Here is a 24520-nt window from a genome sequence, read left to right as displayed (position 1 = left end):
ACGTGGTTTGTTACCTGAAGGTGGGGGTGGTCTCTGTGGGGGGGCGGGGCGCGTAGGAGGAGCCACCGGGCGGGGAGGAGGAGGCCGCTTGGGCTCTAAGGTCTGAGAATCTTTTTGCTGCAGCTGTGTTGCCGGCAGAGCGTCCATAGGAGAACCTGAACAAGTCAGCAGGTGAGAGCAGTGGGTGTGAGCGCAAAGGTATGGTACTTCCCAATACGTGTGAGAAAGCCTCGATTTTGCTCACTTTCTCACTTTGTACTGTCATGTACGGACACGCATTTCTGGTATCAATAACATAAGCAGTTGTGCCAGTAAATTCCCCATTGGTGCCATGGAAGCAATGGCGCCAGCTCCTGTGGACCAGCTGGCCGAGGCCCCAGGTGCTGAGAGCCGATTTACCAAGTGGCCCCATCAAGGAGGCACACAGTGTGGGCTGCAGGAAGTCATTTGCAGTCGGCTGGCCCCTACCGAGAAGGAAAAAGGAACCTCTTCTTTTCTCTAGACCTGAGCTTATCCTGAGTTTAACTAAAGAAGTCAGGCCTCTAAGAGCAGTATGGGAGAACTGGAGAAATCTATGAAATGGAAGACTTTTTCTGGAGATGCTGGTGAGCATGGAATGGTGACTTAATCATGTGATGTAACAATTTCCAGAGACGGATATTCCAACTTTAGGAAGTAATGACTACAAACCTGAATTGAAAAAAAAATTTTGTCTCTTCTTAACTCATACTATAATATAGGTTACGTACAGATATATAGGTAAGCCCAGAGAGTTACGAGTTCTTACTATGATGATAGAAAAACATTAGTTTTAAGACATGGATAAACCTAAGCACATAGAAAAAATGATTTCAGAAAAATTCTCATCAAGCGAAGTGATGATGAGTTTCCTTTCCATTTCGAGCTTACCATCTACAAAGTTTCCTCTTTTGTATGCACAGAAAACATGGTACAGATCCAAAGGCGACAGAGATTTGATCGTCTAAAGTCAAATATATTGGGGCACCTGGGTGGCTCAGTCAGTTGAGAGTCTGACTTGAGCTCAGGTCATGATCTCACAGTTCGTGGGTTCAAGCCTGGCGTCAGGCTCTGTGCTGACAGCTCAGAGCCCAGAGCCTGCTTTGGATAGTGTCTCCGTCCCTCTCTGCCCCTCCCCTGCTCACACTCTGTCTCTCTCTCGCTCTCTCTCAAAAATAAACAAATATTTTTTAAAAATAATAAATAAATAAAATCAAATCAGCTAGGGAAGGTCCAACACAACTTTAAGTAAAATACACACTTTGTGAAGATGGATGCCCAGGTGTTCTTGATGGTGCCCGACTCGGTCTCATGGGAAGGGAAGGCACAGGACCCTCTGATATGGTTGGTGACTGGCAGGGACTGGTTCGGGGTGAAGAGCTCGGGGAAGTGCCGAGGCCAGAACTTGAGGACGGCTGGAGGTGCTGGGGAAGAATTTCCTCAACTTCAGCACTGTAGTCATCAACATCACCTAAGGACACAAGGTTATCAAAATGACGACCATTTCAACTTTCTCAGAGATGGTTTTCACCAATCCAGGTTTCAGGGGGTTCAAGACGCAAAATAAACACGTTCACATTATGACATCGCAGTGTGCATAGGTTAAGTAGGTAGACACATATAAAAATTGGATGTGTGTGGAACCAGAAATAGTATCAACGCCCTTATAGAAAATGTAATTAAAGAGAAGCCTATGACCTCAGGGCATCAGGATGCCAGTGGTGACTGAGCGGGGTGACTCACAGCTTTCAATTCTCCACTCAGCAGCCGGACCAGTGCTGGCCAGTGCTGGCCGACTGAAAGGTTTACCGCTCTCCTTTCGAAACTTCCTACGTGCCCTGTGGAACTGCTCCCTCCCCCACTGCCCTCAACTCAGCTCCAGTGCTTACAGACGCACACCCTTCCCCCAGAGTCTCCTCACCTCTCCTCCCCCTGGGCTCTCCCGGGCTCCCCCATCTCCCCTTTCCTCAAGGCTGGAAAGTACAGCCAGGGTGCCCCTCGCAACCTCATTCCAATTTCAGAACATTAACCTTCCAGTCCTGAACAAACTTCTCTGAGGCTATGCCAGCGGGAGTTTACGGAACACTCCGTATACCTCCTTGCTGTCGTGATCTCCAACCGCCATCCTCCTGGTCACCCGTACCCGTTCATCGAGGACTAAGCAGACAGAGAGCAGGATGGCAGTCGGGTCCCACCATCTTTCTGGGTGACATCAAAGTTCGCATCGACGGTAATGCATCGACAACCTAAATGCCTTGGTCTTGTCCTTCCACTCTCCTCCGCTCAAACACACACAGCCCTCACAGCGGCACCGCCTCTGAAACACGCTCCCGACACTTCGTTCTGACCCTTAGCTCCCAGCCTTCCGGTTCTCGCTCTCAGTTACTCTTTCCTCTTGGGACTTCATCAGGATCCAGGCCTTTGGGCCCCCTCTACTTTCAGCCCCTGTCTGTCGGATTCTGCTCCTCTGAAGGTGACTTCACATTCCAAGGCACTTCACCTCTACCACCCCCGCGCCCCCCCATGCACTGTTCTTTTGTCCCACCTGTCATTTGCACTGTCTAATCTCTCTGTGGCTGCACCTGGGCTGCTGCTGGTCACGCGGTGCTGAGGGTTGCGGTGGCATTAAACTTGGAGTCTTCGGCCTCCTCTGGGATCCCAAAGCTGCCTGGCAATTCCATGGTTTTGTGACTGGCTCCCGCCGAACTCCATCTCAGGAGCTTTATCTCGAAAACATCTCGACTCTTCCCGAAACGGCGGGTTGCCCTAGGCCTGCAGATAGCCTCAACTTTTAACACTTCACAGAGGAAAGAGAAGTCTTAAGATGGGACCCACGTCCCCTTCGACAACCTTCTGCCAAACTGGAGTCCAATCCCGTGGTTGCACTTAGGTCTTTGTGGGGGAAACAAAGGGGGTTCTGCCCCTCCCCCGTTTTCTCAGTGACCTGCGCCCTCACTCCTTCTGCCCTGATGGTCCCCAGCACCATCAGCCCTTTCCATCAGCGCTAAGCATTCTCAAGCCTCTCTCCTTTCAAACAGCACCCCCTGGACCCCCGATCTCCCTGGAGCAACTGCCCTTTTCTCTCCGCCACCCCCATCTTAGCTTCTTTAAAGAGCTGTCTCCAGACACTCTCTCCGCTTCTTCATCTTCTACCCACACCTCCATTTACCACCATCTGGCTTCATCACTGCACTGAAAGTACTCTCATGAGTGTCACCAACAGCCGCTTTCACTGTTATTAAATCCAAAGGGCAAGTTGTGGTCCCCGTTTCTCCTCCTCTCTCTGTGACACAGGACTCCACTGACTATGCCTCCTTTGTTACCATTTCTTGCCTTGATTTTTACGCCAACCTCTTGGGTCTTTGACATTTCTAGTTGTCTCTTCTCCTTTTCTTTTTATGAGCAGCTGCCTTCTGCCTGTCCTTAAAGTCTGAGTTTCTCTGCTCGTTCCCAGGACTGGTTTTCTCCCATCTCTATATAGACCTTCTGGCCAAGCTAATGACTAGCCATGGCTTTCACTGCCATTATAATTGCCCCGTGAGCCCAGGGCTCTTTGGAGCGCCAGGCCCAGGTACCCACAGCCTACATGTGGGCCCAGCAGGCTCCAAAGGCACCTCAGTTTGACACAATCGAAACCAAATCCACGTCCCACCCCCACTGCCTCCCCTCCCGCTTTCTTTTCTCTCTGTTTACTCCCTCACGAGCATATTTATGGAAGAACTTTGAGCCTTTCCCCACTGTGGTCTTGCACATCCCTTCTTCCTGGTTTTCCCTCTCTACCTTCTCTCATCTAATTCTCAGCCAGTCTTTAGATTCTCAACTTAAATTTCAATTCCTTTGGGAAACCGTTCCCAACTTCCCAAATCCGGGTGGGGCAACTCTCCCGTGAACTACCAGAGTCGCTCGCCACTGCATCGCTGTCACGAGATTCTCGCCACCCGCTCACTTGTAACACCACTAAGCTAGGAGTTCTGGAAGGGCAAGGCTGACATCTGTTGAATTTCCAGCACCCGGTATGCACTTGGCACATAAAAGGTATGACATAAATGTGTGGACTAAGTCAACAAATGAATAGAGAAAAGGGAAAACTGGCATTGTCTCCTAAGGCGGTCAACTCTTAATGCGTTCTCTAGATGTACAGGGTCTCACAGTATGATAGACTGTCATTTTATAAACTAAGGCATGCATTTTAATGGAAAACATGCTAGAAAAATACAGCATATAGCATTAGAAAGCACCTGCACTTCTTAATCACATTTAAGGAAACTATTGCCCAGATAACTGAACACTAAATTCGAGATGGTTACATTTATGTGGGTCCGTTCAAATGCATGTGTTCCAATGCATGTGTTCCTAGCCGCCTTGAGAATCTTTTCTAAAATTGCTTTGAAATATACCTTCTTTTATCGTCATTATTTTGAACTCATTTCTGTTGTTAGGACACGCGCTTTGAAATTCTACCTCTCTACCTTAGCTGCAATTAGTGGTTGCAAACCACACACCAGAAATACCAATCGGTGCCCCTGTCGTACACGGACATGAACTAGCACTTGTAAAGATCTTATCCTTTCAATGGCAGAAGGGCAAATACGTTTGCAATTTGAAGTCCAGGTACCGGCAAACTACACGCAATACGACGCAAAACAAAATCTAATTGATGCTGCTCTGTGTGTTGCAAGAAGACAGAGATGGGGACTGAGACTTCGCGGATGGGAAGGACACTTATCTAGAGGTGCAGAAGGAAATGCGTTCGATAAACAAACCTTCCATATCGAAATCTGCTGTGACCTCCGCATCTTCACCGAGCAGGGTAGAGCTTGTCGATGACGGCAACGGAACGTTAATTTTCTCTAAACTCATTTCTTCTTCCAGATTTTTGATCCAGTCTGGACTTTTTAAAGTAATAGTTATAGTCCGACCCAATAACTAGTTGGTAAGAAGAGATGTAAGATAAAATTTCACTGGCATGAACATTATCTTGGAAAACAAGTGACTGCTCTGGTTATACTATGCAACAGTATAGGCTTACTTCAGCTTGACTCAATTCAACGTACACCGTCTCACATATACTGAATTTTTAAGTAGTATAAACATGCCCAGTTTCTCCTTTAAAAGCCTGTGTTGCTAAATCTAAGGTCTTCTTTTGTAGGATGCACGCAGAATCAGGTTTCCTTTGCTGTAAGTCAGTATCTTTCCCTGGCCAGATGTAAATTAACTGACAGTTTCGCTACATAGTTTCATACTTTCTTTGATATTCAGTGACTGTTCCTACCTGAAACAATTACAGAAGAGACAGGCTGGCACTCCGCCTTTCTTACAAATGTGAGTGCCTTTTAGACAAAAGTATAATCTAAAACACTCAAACACGTTATGATTAAGTCACACTGTCCTGCTGATGGATTAAAAAAATAGTTTCAAAACACCTGCAGACAGCCACAAGTCTCCTTGGTCAGGGGTGCCCGGGTGCTTCATTCTGTTGGGTGACCGGCTCTTGATTTTGGCTCAGGTCATGGTCTCACAGTTCATGAGTTCGAGCCCTGCGTCGGGCTCTGAGCTGATAGCGCGGAGCCTGCTTGGGATTCTCTCCCTCCCCCTCTCTGACCCTCTGCTTCGCATGCTCAGGCTCTGTCTCTCTCGATAAATAACTATGTACTAAAATTAAAAAAAAAAGACTCCCTGGTCAAACACAGGCTGTGCACTAGAAAGCCATTTTCATTGAAAACCCATACCATGTAACTAATCTGCTTTCTAAAATGCAAGCTCTCAAAAAAAAAGGGGGCGGGGGCGCCTGGGTGGCTCAGTCGATTAAACATCTGACTTCGGCTCAGGTCATGATCTCACGGTTTGTTGAGTTCGAGCCCCACATCTGGCTCTGTGCTGATGGCTCGGAGCCTGGAGCCTGCTTTGGATTCTATGTCTCCCTCTCTCTCTGCCCCTCCGCAGCTCGTGCTCTCTCTCTCCAAAATAAATAAAAATTAAAAAAAAAAAAATGCAAGCTCTCTCCTACACGGTTTCAACTTTCTTCATTTAAAGAGCTTCTGGAGCATGTAAAATACGTGACCTTTTCTGGTATTTTCAAATGAACTGGGTAGCTGTGACCGACATGCTGTGAAGACAGCTGGCACCTTTGTGGGTACAGATCTTCCTTGGCCCAAAGTGCTATCCACATGAGGATTCCTTGGAGGCACAGGATGGAGACATTGAAAGCTGCTGGCCTGAATGCTACAGTGGTTTTTAACAGTAATTTAGTGTCCACACTAAGCTTTGAAGTCAGCGTTCTAAGAAACTAGTAATCCTTTCTTTACTTGCTTATCAGCCTAAATCAATTCCATTCCAGAACTTGGCAACAGGCTTCACAGGTCTTTAAAGAACACGCTCAAGAAGGTCATCCTGTGGGTTGGCCCCCACTTAAGCTAGCTACTTTTTCCAGATTCTTCCCTGGAATGGAAGAGCTCTTATGGGACTCCATCCTAGAAGATTTCAGGCTGAAATAATGTTATTAGCAAAGGCAACAGACTAGAGAGTTGAAAATATCTAGCTTTCAAAAGGACAAATTAAATATTATTACGCACTTTCCACAAACACCGTTTTACAGAATTTTCAAAATAGTTTTGGGGAGCTAAGAGTGGGTACTTTCTAAGAATGTAACACAGAGAACTAGACTTGAGGGTGAGGGACAGGGCTGAAGAAGAGGGGAAAATATAAAACAGAGAGGGACAAAAGAAATACTCAGCAAAGGAGCAAGCTGACAAAGAAGGCCAAATTCAGAATTGCTCTTAAATATTTATATCCTTATGGGACGAGGACACGCTTTTGAAGAGACCAAAGCTAGAGTTAAATTTAAAACTCAATAATTTCCATACAGTTAGGACAACAAAGTTACAAGACGGACAGGAACACCTGCAGCACACACAGAGAGGGACTGAAACTTTAACGCCAAGGGAGATGTTATACACCAGGGAAAAATGGGCTAGGGACATACGCAATTCATTGAGAAAGTACCGATGACCACTAAATTAAGATAAGCAGCGATCAGAATCTTAATGGGAATGACATACTACTGGTTTTTCAGACTGTCAAAGTTAGACATGACCCGGTATCGATTAGGATGTAGACAGTGGGTAATCTGAGGCATAACAGAATTAGATCTACTCCTTCTGAAGCGCAATTAGGCAGCAAGCGTCAGATTGTAACACTGACTATATCCTCTGACACAGCAAACTTACATTTAGGAATTTATCCTCAGGGAAGGAATAACAGGATAGGCACACAAAGTTATAGTGTACACAGGCCTTCCCTGGAATGCTGGTTTTGCTAATTGAAAGTTGGAAACAATCTACTATTAATAAGAGTTTGTTAAATAAATTTATGTATTTGTCCATGCAACAAAATTAACGGAAAGAGTAAAAGTGACATTATTTGCTCATAAAGAAAAACGCCCATGATACAGTCTCAAGTGAAGAGGTAGTAAGAAAACAGTATTTATAACACGATCTCATTTGTGTTTGTATATGCATGTATGCGTGTACACATATATCCCACTTGTGTTGATATATACACATATGTATATATAATCTCATTGGTTTTAATATATATGCATAGATGAAGGTGAGGAGAAATTATTTTGCAATAGTAGGATTAGTGTTCTTCATTATTTCTTCCTTTATGCTTTTTTTTCTTTAACATTTATTCATTTTTTGAGAGACAGAGAGAGACAGGGAGTAAGTGGGGGAGGGGCAGAGAGAGAGGGAGACACAGAATCGGAAGCAGGCTCCAGGTTCTGAGCTGTCAGCACAGCCCGACGAGGGGCTTGAACCCACAAACTGTGAGATCGTGACCTGAGCCGAAGTCGGATGCTCAACCGACTGAGCCACCCAGGCGCCCTTCCTTTATACTTTTCTGTATTTCATGATTTACTTTTGCTTGAGTGTATTACTATTACATTCAGGAAAAACGAGCAAATAGAACCCTATGAAACCTATTTCAAAAGTAATGTATATGTGGAAATTTTTTTCTCCAAGGAAGTTGAAATAATGCGACAGAAGAGGAAGCACAGGGAAGTCCTTATGAGTGGCCCACTGTTAGAGAAATTAGGCCTGGATTTTAGTCTATCCTGTCTAGTGATCGTATACTTAGAAACAGGATGTGTCTAAAAGCGTTCAGAAAAAACTGAAAGATACAGCACTTTATGGAAATAAAACTATTCCGGGCCAAATTGATGTAAATTTCCTCCATCAGTAACATGTTAAGTCACAGGTTAGGAATACCTATTTAAAAATTTCTAAAATATCTTGGTGGGATGGATTTGTTATCTATGGGAATTATTTTACCTACACCTGAAAAAGGTATCTGGGTACCATGATCCAAGCCAAGAAAACAAGTTCTTAGGAATAAAGAGTACCTTCCTCCCTTGTTTTCTTATAAATAAGGCATTTTCTTCATTCGATAGAAATCTTTCCTACTATGAATGAGCCAGGATATCTATTCCACTTAACAAAATTTCTATATAATAAAAACCAAGTTGGGTGGTAAACATATTTTCTTCTTAGTCTGTTACCAATTGTTAGTATCTTTAGGGAGGACCAAAATAATTCCAAGCTGGTCAGAAACCAAGTCTAAATAATAAATATTAAAGCACACCATAAGGTCTTCTATAGTTCTGCACTGGAAATACATCTAGATAATTCTGCTGCATGGCTATAAAATTATAATCTTTGGATACAGAATTTCAAAATGGCTTACAATCAACAAATGCTACCTACCTCTTTACCATTTAGGTTCAGAACACTCAAGGCAGAGCTTCCCTCCAAAAATGTAACCCACATTTTGTCTTCTACAAATCTTCAAGAAAGAGAAACATAAACAACAAAAAATAATTAATACCTTAGATATAACTAGTCCAACAACCAGCCCATTGACTATTGATTAACAAAGGCCTATGGAGGCCAGGAAGTAAAACACAACAGGGAGAGCAGTAGAGCCACTGGTGGCCTGGAGAGGGCACTCTGCCTCTCAAAGCTTTCAAATTCAAATTTCTTTCAAATACTATGCTAATAAAACAGCCTGTCAGAAGAAGGGCCCTGTGGCCCTCCATTTGTGATCCTGCTAATCTAATCCTTCATTTCACCGACAAGGCAAAAAGGGCCAGAGGTTAAAAGTGACTTATTCAAAGCCACTCTACAAGGAGACTCCGTTACAGGGCTAGAATACAAATTTCCTGACCCCAGAGTCCAGCACTATGTATTTTCAAGGTCTCCATGACATCTCTGAAGCAAATTTCCTTTGACCAAGAAAGAAGATGGGGAGTTGTCATTAAAATATACATATCTGATTGGCCCCGGAGTGCCTTAGGGTATTATGGTCCTTGTCTTTATGCAGGGGACAGCCATTTACTCTCTTGGGACTTCAATGGCCTTTGCTATGACTCTAAGTTTGCAATTTTGAAATAAGAAGCCCCCAAAAAGAAAAAAAACTAAAAGGACATTAGAGTAAGTTCTGAATTAAGACGATCACTGACATGTAATAATGTTATCGCACAAAAAAGAGTAAAACAAAAACATTATCAGTCTTATTTATAGAAACAATTTTACACATTGGACTACTCCCCGATTATACAAATCAAGATCAGAAATCCCTGCAGATTTTTCAAAGATGAGGGGAAAATATGTGCACGTACATGCGCGCGTGCGTACACACACACACACACACACACACACACACACACACACACACACACAAGCTAGGATTCCAAAGCATGCCTTATGGATATTAAGAGGAAGAGGCTAAAAAGAGAAATAGGAACAAGTACTTTATCCTGTTTAAATCAGAGGCCTGATTTCTACAGATTTCTACAATCACCCAAATATGACCAAGATAAGTGACTCAATTTCCTTGGCATGTTAAGTTACTAAGCTGCAAGATGCCACCATCTGAAAGACACAGAACATCATTCCTATCTAAATACTATGAAGGGGATCTTTTTCATACTGTTGGCAATGGAGAAGATCTCTCCTCCAAAGGTTATAATCAATCACTACTATAAGGTTGCGCTTATGCTGCACTAGTCCTCCCGACTCCAAACATTGACAATAGTCCCCCCCCCTTCCTTATCCATGGAAGATACATTCCAAGACCCCCAAAGGATGTCTGCAACTGCAGATTGTACCAAACCCTATCCATACTGTTTTTTCCTCTACCTACATACCTACAATAAAGTTTAACTTATAAATCAGGCACAGTAAGAAATTAACAACATGAATAATGAAATAGAACAATCGTAACAAAATACTGTAATAAAAGTTATGTGAATGTGGTCTCTCTCTCAAAATATCTTATCGTACTGTCCTCACCCTTTATCTTGTGAGGATGGGAGATGATAAAATGCCTGCGTGATGAGATGAAGTGAGGTGAGTGATGTAGGCACTGCCATGTAACATAAGGCTACTAGTGACCTTCTGATGCTACATCAGGAGGAGGGTCATCTGCCTCCAGACCACAGCTGACCTCAGGTAACCAAAACCATGGATAAGGGGGCGGGGGGGGGGGGGCATCTACTGTGTTTGTTTTTTGATAGTGGTACCAAAGCATTTGTGGTCATATGGCAGTGCTAATTTCTTGATCCTATCCTTAATTAGCAATGTGTTCCTTATGAATGTTTAACAAGAGATTTTGGTTTTAATATCCATGTATATACAGTATCCATGTGTGTGTGTATATATATATATATGTGTGTGTATATATATATATGTATGTATATATGTATATATACACACACACGTATATGTAGGTCTTTGAGAAGCTGCATTTTCTTCCTATTTTCACCCACTAGGGTAAAAACTTCTAGATTTTCCCCCCAATTAATATAAATACCTAAATTTGTCCCATTCACATTTCCAGGGAATGTCTTATTTACATATAAAGGACTTTAGTCACTCCTAAACCATAGTCTTATTCTGGAACAAAAGGTAATGATCAATTTAGCCTTACTGGCGACAGTAGTCCTCTCCTTGTTTACTTCCATTGTCTGCTTTTTCTATTCTAATTTGGTTGCCTGAAGGTGTGTGACAACCAGAATATTCCACCTGTGGAGGCATGCATGGTTTTATAATGTTAGAGTAATACCTTGTTTTGTTACCAATACTTTTTCTAAAGATGACAAGCACTTTGGGGAAAGCTTCTGGCTCCAATTTAACACCAAGTTCCTCAAGACTGTTTTTTCTTTAATGTTAATTGCTTTTTGACAGAGAGGGAGACAGAGCATGAGCGGGGGAGGGGCAGAGAGTGAGGAAGACACAGAATCCGAAGCAGGCTCCAGGCTCCCAGCTGTCAGCATAGAGACGGACACAGGGCTCAAACTCAGACCGTGTGATCATGACCTGAGCCGAAGTCGGATGCTCAACTGACTAAGCCACCCAGACGCCCCGCTTCAAGACTGAATTATAAAGACAGGTCCTTTTCCTGTCTCAGAGTCCTTCACCCTTTATTCTCTCTAGCCCAGTTCCATAATTTGCATTTGCTCACGAGGACACTTACCTGCTCCTCGGCTGCCCACATCAGGCTCCTGGTAACTTGGCTTTCTATACTTGGCCAAGCTTTCTGTCATCTGTAAACCTGGAGATTTCACTATATACTTCCGAATGCCTTAGGATTTTAGAAATTTTTTTCTTTTGTTTTCAAGCTTTGGGGTAGATCTTTGTTAGAAGATCTGAGGGAAATATAAATGCAATTTCTTCTGTATCTGCTGATTTCCTCTCTGAAAGGACTCCAGGTTTCTTCGGCATGCTTCTTGCTCTACAGAAGCACACTATCTTCAATCTGTGGACTAGGCCACCCAGTACAGAGATGTGCCCACCAAATATCTACAAAACATACCTAACTGAGTAGATGCAAAGCACAGAAAGGAGTCAAGTCCCTTCCGTATGAAATTCAAACACACGCAGTCTTTCAGAACTGCTGGACACTTGGAAAAGAACATGTTTTTTAAACCAGGGAAGAAGCATCTGGTTCTGCAAAAGGCAGATGGGTAAGTCAATAACAGAAACGAAGACTGGACTGGATGACTCCTGACTGATCGGATTGTGCTGCCTTCTCTGTTAGTTGGAAATCAAGTGTACTTAAAATTACTTAAAACATCAAATTTCTTAAACTAAGGGAGGAAAAGTCACTCTGCTTTACTCCTAACTCTCCTTAAAAAAATAAAACAGTGTGGGGCGCCTGGGTGGCTCAGTCAGTGGGGCATCCGCCATTGGCTCAGGTCATGATCTCACGGTTTGTGGGTTCGAGCCCTGCGTCGGGTCTGTGCTGACAGCTCAGCCTGGAGCCTGCTTCTGAGTCTGTGTCTCCCTGTCTGTCTGTTCCACCCCTGGCTCATTCTCATTCTCATTCTCTTTCTCTCTCTCTCTCTAAAATAAGTAAACATTGAAAAAATATATATATATATAAAATAAAACAGTGATCACAGCTTCATTTTGCCATAGGGCTTTGTTATACATTGTATGATATATATAACCACACCTAAATGTGCACATATTTAAAAAAAATTTTTTTAATGTTTATTCAGTTTTGAGACACACAGAGAGACAGAGTGTGAATGGAGAAAGGGAAGAGAGAGAGGGAGACACAGAATTTGAAGCAGGATCCAGGCTCTGAGCTGTCAGCACGGAGCCCGACGTGGGGCTCGAACTCACCAACTGTGAGATCATGACCTGAGCCGATGTCAGACGCTTAACCGACTAAGCCACCCAGGCGTCCCAAAGTGCACATATTTTTTGTTCATCAATTGTTCATAAAAACTTTCACTATTCAGCTTTAAACTCTATAAACGTAATTCAGTTTCAAAACCTATGAACTCTTTGAAATAACATTTCTATAGTATGACTTTCCTGTAATTTGGAAATAAAAATACAGTTGACCCTCAGACAACACAGGTTTGAACTGCACAGGTCACCTTATACATGGATTTTTCTCGACACAGTACAGTACCGTAAACGTATGTCTTCTTGCTTATGACTTCCTTAACGCCATTGTCCTTCCTCTAGCTGACTTTATTGTAAGTATATAAGACATACACCACATAAGATATGTGTTAGTTGACGGTTTCCATTATTGGTAAGGCTTCCAGTCAACAGTAGGCTATTGGTAGTCTTTGGGGACTCAGAGCTTCTAAGTGGATTTTGGACTGCATGGCGGTCAGTGTGCCTAACTCCCACATTATTCAAGGGTCTACTGTACTCAAATGCTGTTCAAACAATAGAAAGGTAATTTCTAATGTAGAAAACATCTATGAGTCACGAGCTGCTTTTGGACAATAAATATTTTACTCACCTTATGAGTATAACTTCACCAAAATCTGTGAACTGCTGCAGAAGCTCATCGATCAAAGCATCATCGAAAAAATTATTTTCTGGGACAGAACTTTTGATTGAGACCAATACTGTCCCATCTGGTGGACCTTGAACTGCAATCACCTCTTTATAAATGTTCTGCCTCTCTTCGGCTTCAACTTCAAATATATCTATATCAATCAGGGCAACGACAGGCCTTAAGGCATAAAGGGAGATGGATGTGTTAGAAATGTTTACTAAAGGATGGATTTCAAGTAAATTTCAAGCACGGTTAGAAATACCAAGACTGTTTAAACCTGTGGTCAGAAGTCTTTAGCTCGGCTCTTCCGTAGTGCAGCAAAGTGCCAGGAGTCCACGTGTAGAGGATTTTGCTTCCATCTTGAAAACTAGCATTGAGAAGATCTAAATCTTCAGCTGCAGTCAGAATGAAACAAAAACAAAAATAAAACCACAGGCGCGTGACAGATCATGGGGAGCAAGGAGCAAGCTTCTTCGCTTTACTGGCTTCAGTTGTCTGAGGCTGGGATCCCTGATACACTTGTTAATCGGCAGGAAGTCCAGATACCTTTAAGTTAGAAAGGTGTTTTGGTTGAATTATCACTTTATGCTTTACTTAGTAAAAATTAAGATAAGGCTTTATTTCTGAGAGTACTTAAAAGCCAAATAGTGTTTCATAAGTAATTCAACAGACAAGCAGCAGTTCATAATATTTACAAACCATATTGGTTATTCAAATTAAAAACCTTTGTTAGCACTCAATTGAAATTTTCATTGAAATTTCATAAAAATGAAATTTCCTCACTTCTCTTTATATGGAATTATGGAAAGAAAATACACTAAAAAATTAAATTATTATAAGCAAGTCTGAGAATATTTTAAAAACTGTTTTATATTTAAATTTTATTTATTCTATTCTAGCAAACCTTTGTTAAAAAAAAACAGCCCTCCTCCCTTGATATTTATATCATTCCCTTCTTCCTCATAAAATTTGCATTAGCTCATTTAAATGAAGAAGTCCATTTCCCAACCTGATCTATCAAAAGGCCATTTCCTTCTTCTCCAGAGGACACGGTCTGTCCACGCAGGGGTGCGGCACTTTTCACTGGTGTCATAGTCGTCAGAAAACAAATCGTATTTGTATGTTGGAGCAAAGGTAACTTTTCCTTCTAAAAATCCTCTAAAAATCTAAAATAAACATACAAAGTAAGTTATTAGAAAAAAAGTTCTGTTTTCATTCAGGCAGCCATTCGCTACATGTCTACTATATGCTGGAGATTCACACAAAATCTGTGTCCATCAGATGAACACTTCTAACTGAATGGAACAAATGGTAAGAAAAAATAACCTGGGACTTGTTCATGCCACTTGTTTGACCTCTGATTAAGCCAAGTACAAAAATGTGAATAAGGGAACTCTACCAGACCTTTAAGCTACAAAAACCAAAACTATGACAGATTTTAGAAATCATATATGTAGTCTGATGTCTTATTCTCAAATGAGGAAATAAGGCCTAAAATGTGAAGTGGGGCCCAAAGTGTTAGAATTTAAGTCAGATGATCACGAAGGCACGATATCAAGTGGCCTTAATCACCTCTTACTTAAAAAAAAATATTGGGCGCCTGGGTGGCTCAGTCGGTTGGGCGTCTGGCTTTGGCTCAAGTCATGATCTTGCAGTCTGTGAGTTCGAGCCCCACGTCGGGCTCTGTGCGGACAGCTCAGGGCCTGGAGCCTGCTTCGGATTCTGTCTCCCTCTCTCTCTGTCCCTCCCCTGCTCATTCTCTCTCTCTCACTTTCTATCAAAATAAACAAACATTAAAAAAACAGTAGCTTTGAAGACTAAGATTCTAAATTCACTATTACTCAAAAAGAAAGAATCAAAAATGTATTCTCTTCTACTTGAAAGAGAGTCTTGGGGCACCTGGGTGGCTCAGTCAGTTAAGCGTCTGACTTCACCTCAGGTCATGATCTTGCGGTTCCTGAGTTCGAACCCCACGTCAGGCTCTGTGCCAACAGCTCTGGGCCTGCTTCAGATTCTGTGTCTTCCTCTCTTCCTACCCCTCCCCTGCTTGCACTCTATCTCATCTCTCTCTCTCAAAAATAAATAAACATTAAAAAAAAAAAGTGAGTCTTACAGAGACTTAATATATTTTTCCTCCTGGGAGTTATTATGAATCTTCCTTTTTTCTTTTCTGTCTTTAAGGAAAGGTAATTCTATATCTATTAAACCTGAGATATGTAGTTAAGTATAGACTCCAAGGGATTTTAAAAAAGGCAACAGGGGCGCCTGGGTGGCTCAGTCGGTTAAGCGTCCGACTTCAGCTCAGGTCACGATCTCGCGGTCCATGAGTTCGAGCCCCACGTCGGGCTCTGGGCTGATGGCTCAGAGCCTGGAGCCTGCTTCCGATTCTGTGTCTCCCTCTCTCTCTGCCCCTCCCCCGTTCATGCTCTGTCTCTCAAAAATAAATAAACGTTAAAAAAAAAAAAAAAAAGGCAACGTGATTAAGGAAAGCATGTTTCATAACAAAAGATGCCCTTCTTCTCAACGCAAGTATCTTAAGTATGTGTATACCTGTCCAGCATTTTTCTGATTGATAAGCTGATCTCCTGCTATAAGAGAATCCCAATTTTGCTGTCTTATGAGCTCTTTAACTTCTTCATTGGGGAGATCAATGCGATAGTTGAAATCACCACACCAAAATACGTAGTCGTGGGAAAACAGCATCCTTCCCTGGAGGCAAGGAGAAGCATTTTAGATCTAAACGGTCAATATGAAACATGTTTTACCACTATTTCTTTGCCTCAGATATGCTCGCCGCTCCCCCGCCCCCGCCGGCCAGGCCCTGTTTATGTGACCCCAGACTAAGAACACATGAAGCATCTATTTAGGTGAAAACCGTTGATGTTTCTAAGAAGTATCTTAAATTTTCAAAAGCTGACAGAGAATTTGGAACAAGTTAAAGTGCACTTTGTAGCTTCATCTTCAAGAACAAGCAGTATGAGCTCACCATTGGAAAACTCAACTTTCGCGCTATTTCTACAAAATCTTCGTTTCTTTCTTTGACTTGGGACTGGCCCGCAGCAAAGTGGCTACAGACGAAGCAGAGGCTGGTTGTATGCAGCAGCATCCGTATCGCAACGGCCCCCTTGTTTCCAGTGGCGCCTCCCATTCCGGTCTTCACGGTGTCGACCGCAACGTCCCTTTAAAACAAAGGACTCTGAGTCCAAGATCCGAGCTGCCAACACAGTTGTGTGCGCATAAGACATTAGGAAGGTCTGGGACACAAACGTACAGCTGTAGTTCAAGGACAAGGCTGTGAGATGGTGTGACGGAATGACTGGTGACTCTTTCATCAAAAACACATTTAAGAACAAGATGCATGAGTAATTGTTTCCCTGAAGCAACACACATTCCAGGTCTTTTTCTGGCTACTCGAGGGTGGCAAAGAGCCTGCGCACAGCGCCCTGTTCACTGACCTGATGAAGGGAGCGTGTTGGGGTCTGATAAAAACAAACAGGCAGACGCCCACCAACTGCTCAGAAGCCAGCAGCACATACTTGTTGTCTCTGGAGATGGTCTTCTGCAGTTCCACAGCCCAGAGCTTTTGGTTTGTTGTGCTACCAGAAAACATTACAAAGGGAATCTTTTTAAAAGATATGGACAAAATAGCCTATTTTACAAGACAACTGTCAATTACATCTTTATATACCCAAATTTAGTAATTCTCCCAACAGTCCGAAATCCACACCAACACTGACATCTTTATGTAAGCTGTTTTTGTTTCCTTTAAAAAGAAAAACCTGAAATTTAGCCAAAAGATCGCCACACTTCCAAGTCTATTACTCTTTCACAAAGAAAACCTGAGCTTACTTATGAAACGAGTGCTCACCATTTGAGTAATCTCAAGCTGTACTTTTTCCTCTACCTATTACCTAGCTTCAACAATTATCAACATTTTGCCATTTTTTTCTTCCAACCCCCTCCCCCACCTTGTGTGTGTGTGTGTGTGTGTGTGTGTGTGTGTGTGTGTGTGTGTGCATGCGTGGACCTAGAATATGTTAAACCAAATCCCAAGACACATGCCATTTCACCCACACATACTTCACTACACATCATCTAAAGTAATGGGCATTTTTATTTTCACATAATCACGATGCCATCATCACACAATTCCTTAGCACTATCAGTTCGTATTTAAATTTCCCTAATTATCTAAAAAAATGTCTTCTCGTGGTTGATTTCTTTAAAAGAGGATCCATATAGGGCCCACACACTGCATTTGCTTGTTATATCTCTTGAATCTTTAATAGTCCCTCAACCCTCCCCACCTCATCCCCTTTCAAATACTATTTATTTTTTAAAGAAGTTGGGCCATTTGCCGTAAAATGTTCAACAGTCTGGATTTGACGGATGTGTCTTCATAGTATCTTCACTTGTCCCTCTAACTCTCATATTTACTTTACACTGGTTAATGCAGAAGCTTAAGAAACTCATTTAAATTTATTTATTTGTTTTGGCAAAAATAACCTCATGGTTAGTGCAGTCGGACTTGCATCAAAGCAGAAGTACATAATCTCTGTGCTGTGACACTGGATCCACTGTTCAGACTGTGACAATCTAATCAACTCTTTTTTTTTTTTAATGTGTATTTATTTTTGAGAGAGAGAGAGAGAGAGAGAGAGAGTGCAAATGGGGGAGAGGCAGAGAGAGAGAGGGAGACACAGAATCTGGAACAGGCTCCAGGCTCCTAGGTGTCAGCACAAAGCCCGACATGGGGCCTGAACTCACCAACTGTGAGATCATGACCCAAGCTGAAGTCGGCCGCTTAACCAACTGAGCCATCCAGGTGCCCCTCTAATCAAGTCTTTACAATGAAAAGTCCCCCCGTTAATCCTTCTAAGGTTTTAGCATCTACCGATCACTGCCATTATTTCATCAGGGGTTGCGTGATGTTGATGTTATAATTTCAGCATTCCATAGGCATTTGTAGTTAAGTTAGAATTCCTCGATAAAGAATTTTTCTCAACTATTTTCTCTGAAATACAGTTCATACAAAGAAGGTAGCGTAAATGCTGAAGTCTTTATAAATTTTCAGTGTAGTAAGTTTGAGCCTCCGAAGAACCCCCAAGAAACTCTAAAGGAGAGCCAAAGGGTGTCTCTCATAGTTCCAGGTCACACACACGATAAGTGGTAAGCCTGAACATGACACCACGCCCATTTATCTAATCTAACACCGCCACACCACCTCCAAAATACAAAGCCAGCACATGGATTCTCTACCTACCAGAATCCCCCCACCGCCACTCGGATTCGGAAAAGAGAATGATGGCTTTTCATCTCCTTATCCAGCTTACTTCTCAGGTCATCTTCTAGTGAACCCTACCCTGATCATTCATTCAGGCCACCCCCCAGCCCCGCAACTCCACGTGCCTGATGCCCTCTACCTCTGTTTATTTCCCGGTCCATTAACCGTCTTCTATCACACCGCATACAAGCATACCTTGTCTTATTGTGATTCGCTTGCTTATGCTTCCCAGATACTCTGTTTTTGACAGATTGAGGCTCTGTGGCAACCCTGTGTCAAGCAGGCCTATCAGTGTCATTTTTCCAACAGCACTTGCTTACTTCATGTCTCCATGTCACATTCTGATAATTCTAATGATGTTTCACACTTTTTCATTTTCATTATATTTGTTACAGTGATCTGCGGTCAATGATTATGACCAGCCGGAAGCTCATATGATGATTGGCATTTTTTAGCAGTGAAGTACTTTTTACTTAAGATGTGTACATTGTCTGTTACACGTAATGTTATTATTGCACACTTAACAGACTACCGTATAGGGTAATCTTAACTTTTGTATGCACGGAGAAGCCAAAAAAGTCATTTGACTAGATTTATTGCCATATCTGCTTGACTGCAGTGGTCTGGAACTGAACCCACAGTATCTCCGAGGCGTGCCGGTAATTTACATATTACAATTACTGTTTACCGTCTGTCTCTTCAGCTAGAATAGAAGGTTCATGAAGGTAGGGATTTTTGTTTTATTCATTAACGTATCTTTAGCACCTCGAGTAGGTGCTCAACAGATACTGGTTAAAGAAATGAATAATCACCAGTTTACTAAGGAATAATTTGATTAAACTCTAGACAGATAATCAATTGAACAATTTGGTACCAGGAACAATAAGAGTATGCTCTATTTTAAAACCTGAATACGTATTTTCAGGAAAGAGATTCAAGTCAGCAAAATGAATGCAGTTGCGTTTCTTTTCTACTTCCCTGAGTGAATGTTATTTACTTAAAGCTAAGGAAAGGGGCGCCTGGGTGGCTCGGTTGGTTAAGCGTCCGACCTTGGCTCATGAGGGTCGTGATTTCACAGTTCGTGGGTTTGAGCCCCACGTCGGGCTCTGTGCTGACAGCTCAGAGCCTGGAACCTGCTTCGGATTCTGTGTCTCCCTCTCTCTCTCTGCTCCTCCCTGCTCACATGCTGTCTCTCTCTCAAAAATAAATAAAGATTTAAAAAAAAATTAAAAAAAATAAAGCTAAGGAAAAAAATGTCATTTGCAAGATTGATGACTATCTCATACTATTTCAGCTCATAATTTTACTCTGAAAATCTTTTTAAAAATGTCACAAAAGATGGGCAATTGTTCAACTTTAAAAGCAAGCATACTTTCTTAAAATAAAACACTTAAGCTTTAAGTTCCATTTAAGTAATTTGCATTTGTAATAAGGCTTCAGAACAGCAGTTCTCAAAGTGTGGTCTGGGAACACCTCTGGGACTCCCCCAAACCCATGAGGTCAAAACTATCTTTATAATACTAAGACCTTTTTTTGCCTTTTTCACGATGTGGATGGATATTTGCACGATGGTGCAAAAGTAACAATGAGTAAAATGGCTGACGTCTTCACATGAATCCAGGCACCGAACTGTACTAGGATGATTCATTACTCTTTACCGCCATGTACTTGCAGTTAAAAAAATGCCATTTCACATAAGAACATCTCTGTTGAAGCAGGAAACGTTATTAATTGTTTTCTAAATGTCATTAAACTGATCAAAGTTCAATCCTTAAGTCATATCTGTGATGAACAGGAAATATGCACAAGGCCCATTCTGCTTCATATTGAAGTGTGATGTTTGGAGAAGCACTTGATTGTTTGAGCAGAGAGCTGAACTGCTACCATTTTTCATGGAAAACCATTTTTATTTGAAAGGACTAATGACAGACTATGGTTTTTCAGACTTGGGTTATCTGACAAACATTTTTTAAATGAACCTGCCTTTTAAGGGAAACAACCAATAGTATTTATTTCCAATGATTACATTTTTCAAGCAAAAATGAAACTTTTGGAAAATGTGTATCGGCTACTGAGAACTTAATAGCTTCCAAACATTTGAAGAATTTGCTGATGAGATCAGTAATGAGGCTAATCAATATCATGCATTGATATAATGAAATGTGCCAAGATTTGGAAGATCGACATAACTCAGTGAACTAATATTTTCAAAATGACCAATACATGATGTTTCAAAATCATGCAAGGATAAAAAAATAGACCAATGAATTCTTGTATAATAGAGCACAAATAGTTCATTGCTATGGTTTCAGATTCCATAAGGTTAGTCCAGATTCCTGAACTAACCTTTAAGGAACTGTTTGTTGAGCTTTGGTGTAGTATCAGAGAAGAAATTATCTCAAAAGGCTATAAAATTCTTTCCATTTCCGACTACGTTATTTATGTGATTTTCTTCATCTACTTCAAGCAAAACAACACATTGTAACTGACTAATACAGAAGTAGATGTGAGAATTCAGTTGTTTTAAGCCAGAAATGAAAAGATGTGCAAAACTACACTCAAAGCCAACCTTCTCAGGACATTTTTGTTTTGGAAAATAATTACTGTTCAGGAAAAAAATGTATTATTTATGCTAACATGTAATAGGTTTATTGTTTCTTAAAGAATCAAATGTTTTGAAATTTTCATTTTTAAATTTCTAATGTACTATCTAGAGATATAACCCACATGAACAAAAATTCTTTAAGATTTTCAACATTTTTAAGAGTGTAGAAAGATCCTAAGACCAGAGAGGTTGAGAATTCTATTTTGCAGTTTAAAAAGCACCTTTACATATATTATCCCAATCTATCTTTGTAACAATTACTTAGTAATCTGCCTTCCATGTCCCTCAACTAGAAAATGACCTTGCCGGCTTACCTTGCATTCACAATGTTTCCAGCATTCAACTCTACCATTTCTTCAAAACCAATTGCGAATATATCAGTTGGCTTACTTCTTTTATCTACAATTAAGCATCCAAGAAAAACTGTTAAAAATATAGCTTTAGTCAAACGGCACCCGCCCCCACCCAGTCCAACTAAGATCAATGCCAGACCTCATAAAGTCCATTTCTGTGTTTTATATTTAACCAACTTCAAATTGTAGGCAAAACCAACGAATGGGTCAAAATTACTTTAAATTTAGCTTCCATTCAGGCCTCCTAAGTTTTCTTCTTTAAGACTGTTATTTCTGAAGATCCTTGAGTCCTTTCAGAAATCGTTTTGAAAGAACTCTTGCTAAACTGCACATGGGCATCAGAGAAGCAAGCCACTTTGCAAAAGCTGAAGAGAATAAAAGTCAGGGGGAGTGGGCATCAGAGAAGCAAGCCACTTTGCAAAAGCTGAAGAGAATAAAAGGGGGAGTAAAGGGATTCTTCAGAAAAGGCACAGAGTGACTGAGAAATCATCTCCAATCAAAAGGTAACACACAGGAATTTTCACATTCAAATTTGAAAACTAGAGGCTTGACCTTTTTACTATGTCCTACGTGGAGGAATCCAAGAAAATTAAAACAGATCCAGGGGTTAAGATGTACCCCTCTGTGCCAGCCATTAGCTCTCTCCTAATAGACAAGGACGAAAAGAGAACAGAAGCTACTTGAGATAAGTGGCCCAGGGGGACTTGGGTGGCCGAGGACTCAGAAAGGAGAAGTAGCTAGAAAGGGCCTATAAATAGTATTAGACTGAGAAAAATAACAAAAATATTTATTGACTGCTATTACGTGCAAGGACTATACACGCATCAAGTCGCTTACCACGCACTTTAGAAGACAGATTATTTTTACCCTTTAGTGCAGACAAGAGACTGAGGCTTTGGAGAACCTGAGCAACTTGCCCAAATTCCCAGGCAAGCCGCAGTGTGACCCAGTGATGCTGGAGCCAAACTGCCTTGAGTTCAAATCCTGACTTGCCATTACCAACCAGGCTGCGTGAGCCTGGGCAGGTTGCCTCCCTTACTGTGACTCGGTTTCCTCATCTGTGGAATTGGAATAATAACAGTATCTGTGCAGTAGGTCTGTTATAGGAAATAAATGAATAGATGTAAAGCACTTAGAGAACCGTAGTGTTAGCTGCTCCTCTAATATTATCACTACTACAACAACAACTATAATTTCAAGGTAGGTTCAATGTAAGTGAAAAAGATCGTTTCAATAAAAGTCTGGGGAAAACCTTAGGGTTTAAGATGTGACTGATTAGAGATAACTAAAAAAAGAAAATCTGCATCTCACATTTTTTCCTATGCACTTTCTTTTTTTAAGTTTATTTATTTTTGAGAACGAGAGAGAAGACAGCACTGACCGGGCAGAGCTCGACGTGGGCTCACAAACCATGAGATCATGACCCGGGCTGAAATCAAGAGTCAAGATGCTTAACTGACTGGGTCACCCAGGTACCCCTGCACTTCGCTTTTATTCATGATACATGCTAGATGTGTATTATTTTAAAAAGGAATTCAAAGTGACTTTAAAAAAAAGAAGGCGGCCCACATTGATAATCCTAATTAAAATCTTAAAAGCATCATCAGCTCAGTGCTTGGTCCGGGCTGTTAAGAGCTTGGCGGCTGAATGACGACCAAGGTTTTACAAGGAAAAATCAGTACCGCTAAATTATCAAGTGCCAACACGTGTTACAACAAGTTTTGAAAGATTTTTCTTAATCTACCCTGAATATTTCTTACCTGTTTAAACAGAGAACTAGATTTGAAAAATGGAACGTCCTAGGTTTCAAAAATTATCACTCACAAAATAAGCTTGCTGTGTGTCAGTTTAAAAGAATAAAAACAGAACTAGTTTTTCTTCCTTGTGTAGTTACCTTTAAAGGTCTGGCCTTCATCCTTATAAAGCCAAGTTTCTTTTTGAGAGTAAGGCATATTATGAAGTGTTACATTTGTTTGATAGATTAATAAGTCACAGGATTTACTAGGTGAATCCCTGTTACAAAAAGCAAACCTTGAAACTCCTGGATGCCAGCTAACTTGGGCGCGTCGAGAAGCCAGTCGGTGAGTGTCTGATTCTTAAAAGCTATGCTGCGAAACTGCTTCCCACCATTCACGTTCCAGGTTCCAACACATACCCGAATTTTCTTGGGCTTTGAATACTTGTAGAAATTCTCACACATGCTCTTTAGTACTTTGGAAGATGCTAATCAAAAACAAAACACCACAGAGTTTTAGCTGCAGGAAACCACTTTTAGAAATCGATTTTTATACCTGAGAAACGAAGCAGGGCAAGTACAATTAGCAGCAGCAGCATAAACAAGCATAAGATACATGCACAGTCCAGCACGATGCAAGTAACCGACACAATTTTTGAAAACAACGGGCACTTGATACAATAGCCAAAGTAAAAATTATTGCGGCAACATAAAGCATGCAGAACGGTTCTTTTCCCATGAAGGGGTACATCATCTTATAATGTACAAAACTAGAGATTATACATTTGTAGGGACATAGCAATTGACTTTCGTATAACTTTAGTTCGAAGGCTGGCGAAAATATAAATCTTATTTCCAAACAAAAAGATTTAAGAACATTTACATTTAAGCTTCTAACTACTGACAGGTGGTTTGAGAAGGAATGGCTCCCGGACAAAAATACTAATTATGGACGATAACGAGATGTCAGAGAGTGAAGTCACTATGAGATCCCTCCCACCTCACGCAGACAGAGGCCGAAGTCCGCAACAATGGCCTGCAAGGCCTGACACAATCCACATTGCCATTCTGCCCTCATCTGCTACCTCTTCCCTGTTCACTCGCTGCTCAGCTGCTGACTCCCTGCTGTCTCCCTAGGATGCCAGCCTGCTCCCACAAGGCCT

General features: G+C 41.6%; 1 protein-coding gene across 12 annotated transcripts in view; it reads right to left on the bottom strand.

Moving 5' to 3' along the window:
- The window catches only part of SYNJ1 (synaptojanin 1), a 91138-nt gene that overhangs the window by 16278 nt on the left and 50340 nt on the right, over nucleotides 1-24520 (bottom strand). For all 12 annotated transcript variants that reach the window (XM_019420210.2, XM_053903128.1, XM_053903129.1 and 9 more), the window contains 12 exons: nucleotides 23654-23845; nucleotides 21584-21668; nucleotides 16836-16976; nucleotides 16367-16559; nucleotides 15931-16089; nucleotides 14390-14546; nucleotides 13658-13775; nucleotides 13342-13557; nucleotides 8781-8859; nucleotides 4782-4944; nucleotides 1280-1489; nucleotides 15-155 (listed from right to left, as the gene is read on the bottom strand). In XM_019420210.2, coding sequence (XP_019275755.2) covers nucleotides 15-155; nucleotides 1280-1489; nucleotides 4782-4944; nucleotides 8781-8859; nucleotides 13342-13557; nucleotides 13658-13775; nucleotides 14390-14546; nucleotides 15931-16089; nucleotides 16367-16559; nucleotides 16836-16976; nucleotides 21584-21668; nucleotides 23654-23845 — 1854 coding nt within the window. The remainder of the gene's footprint in view (nucleotides 1-14; nucleotides 156-1279; nucleotides 1490-4781; nucleotides 4945-8780; nucleotides 8860-13341; nucleotides 13558-13657; nucleotides 13776-14389; nucleotides 14547-15930; nucleotides 16090-16366; nucleotides 16560-16835; nucleotides 16977-21583; nucleotides 21669-23653; nucleotides 23846-24520) is intronic.

Source organism: Panthera pardus, unplaced genomic scaffold, assembly GCF_024362965.1.
Source record: "Panthera pardus isolate Hobbes unplaced genomic scaffold, ASM2436296v1 HiC_scaffold_16, whole genome shotgun sequence".
NCBI classification, from domain to species: domain Eukaryota; kingdom Metazoa; phylum Chordata; class Mammalia; order Carnivora; family Felidae; genus Panthera; species Panthera pardus.
The sequence above is the reverse complement of the archived record's forward strand: the minus strand, read 5'-3'. Positions and strand labels throughout refer to the sequence as shown.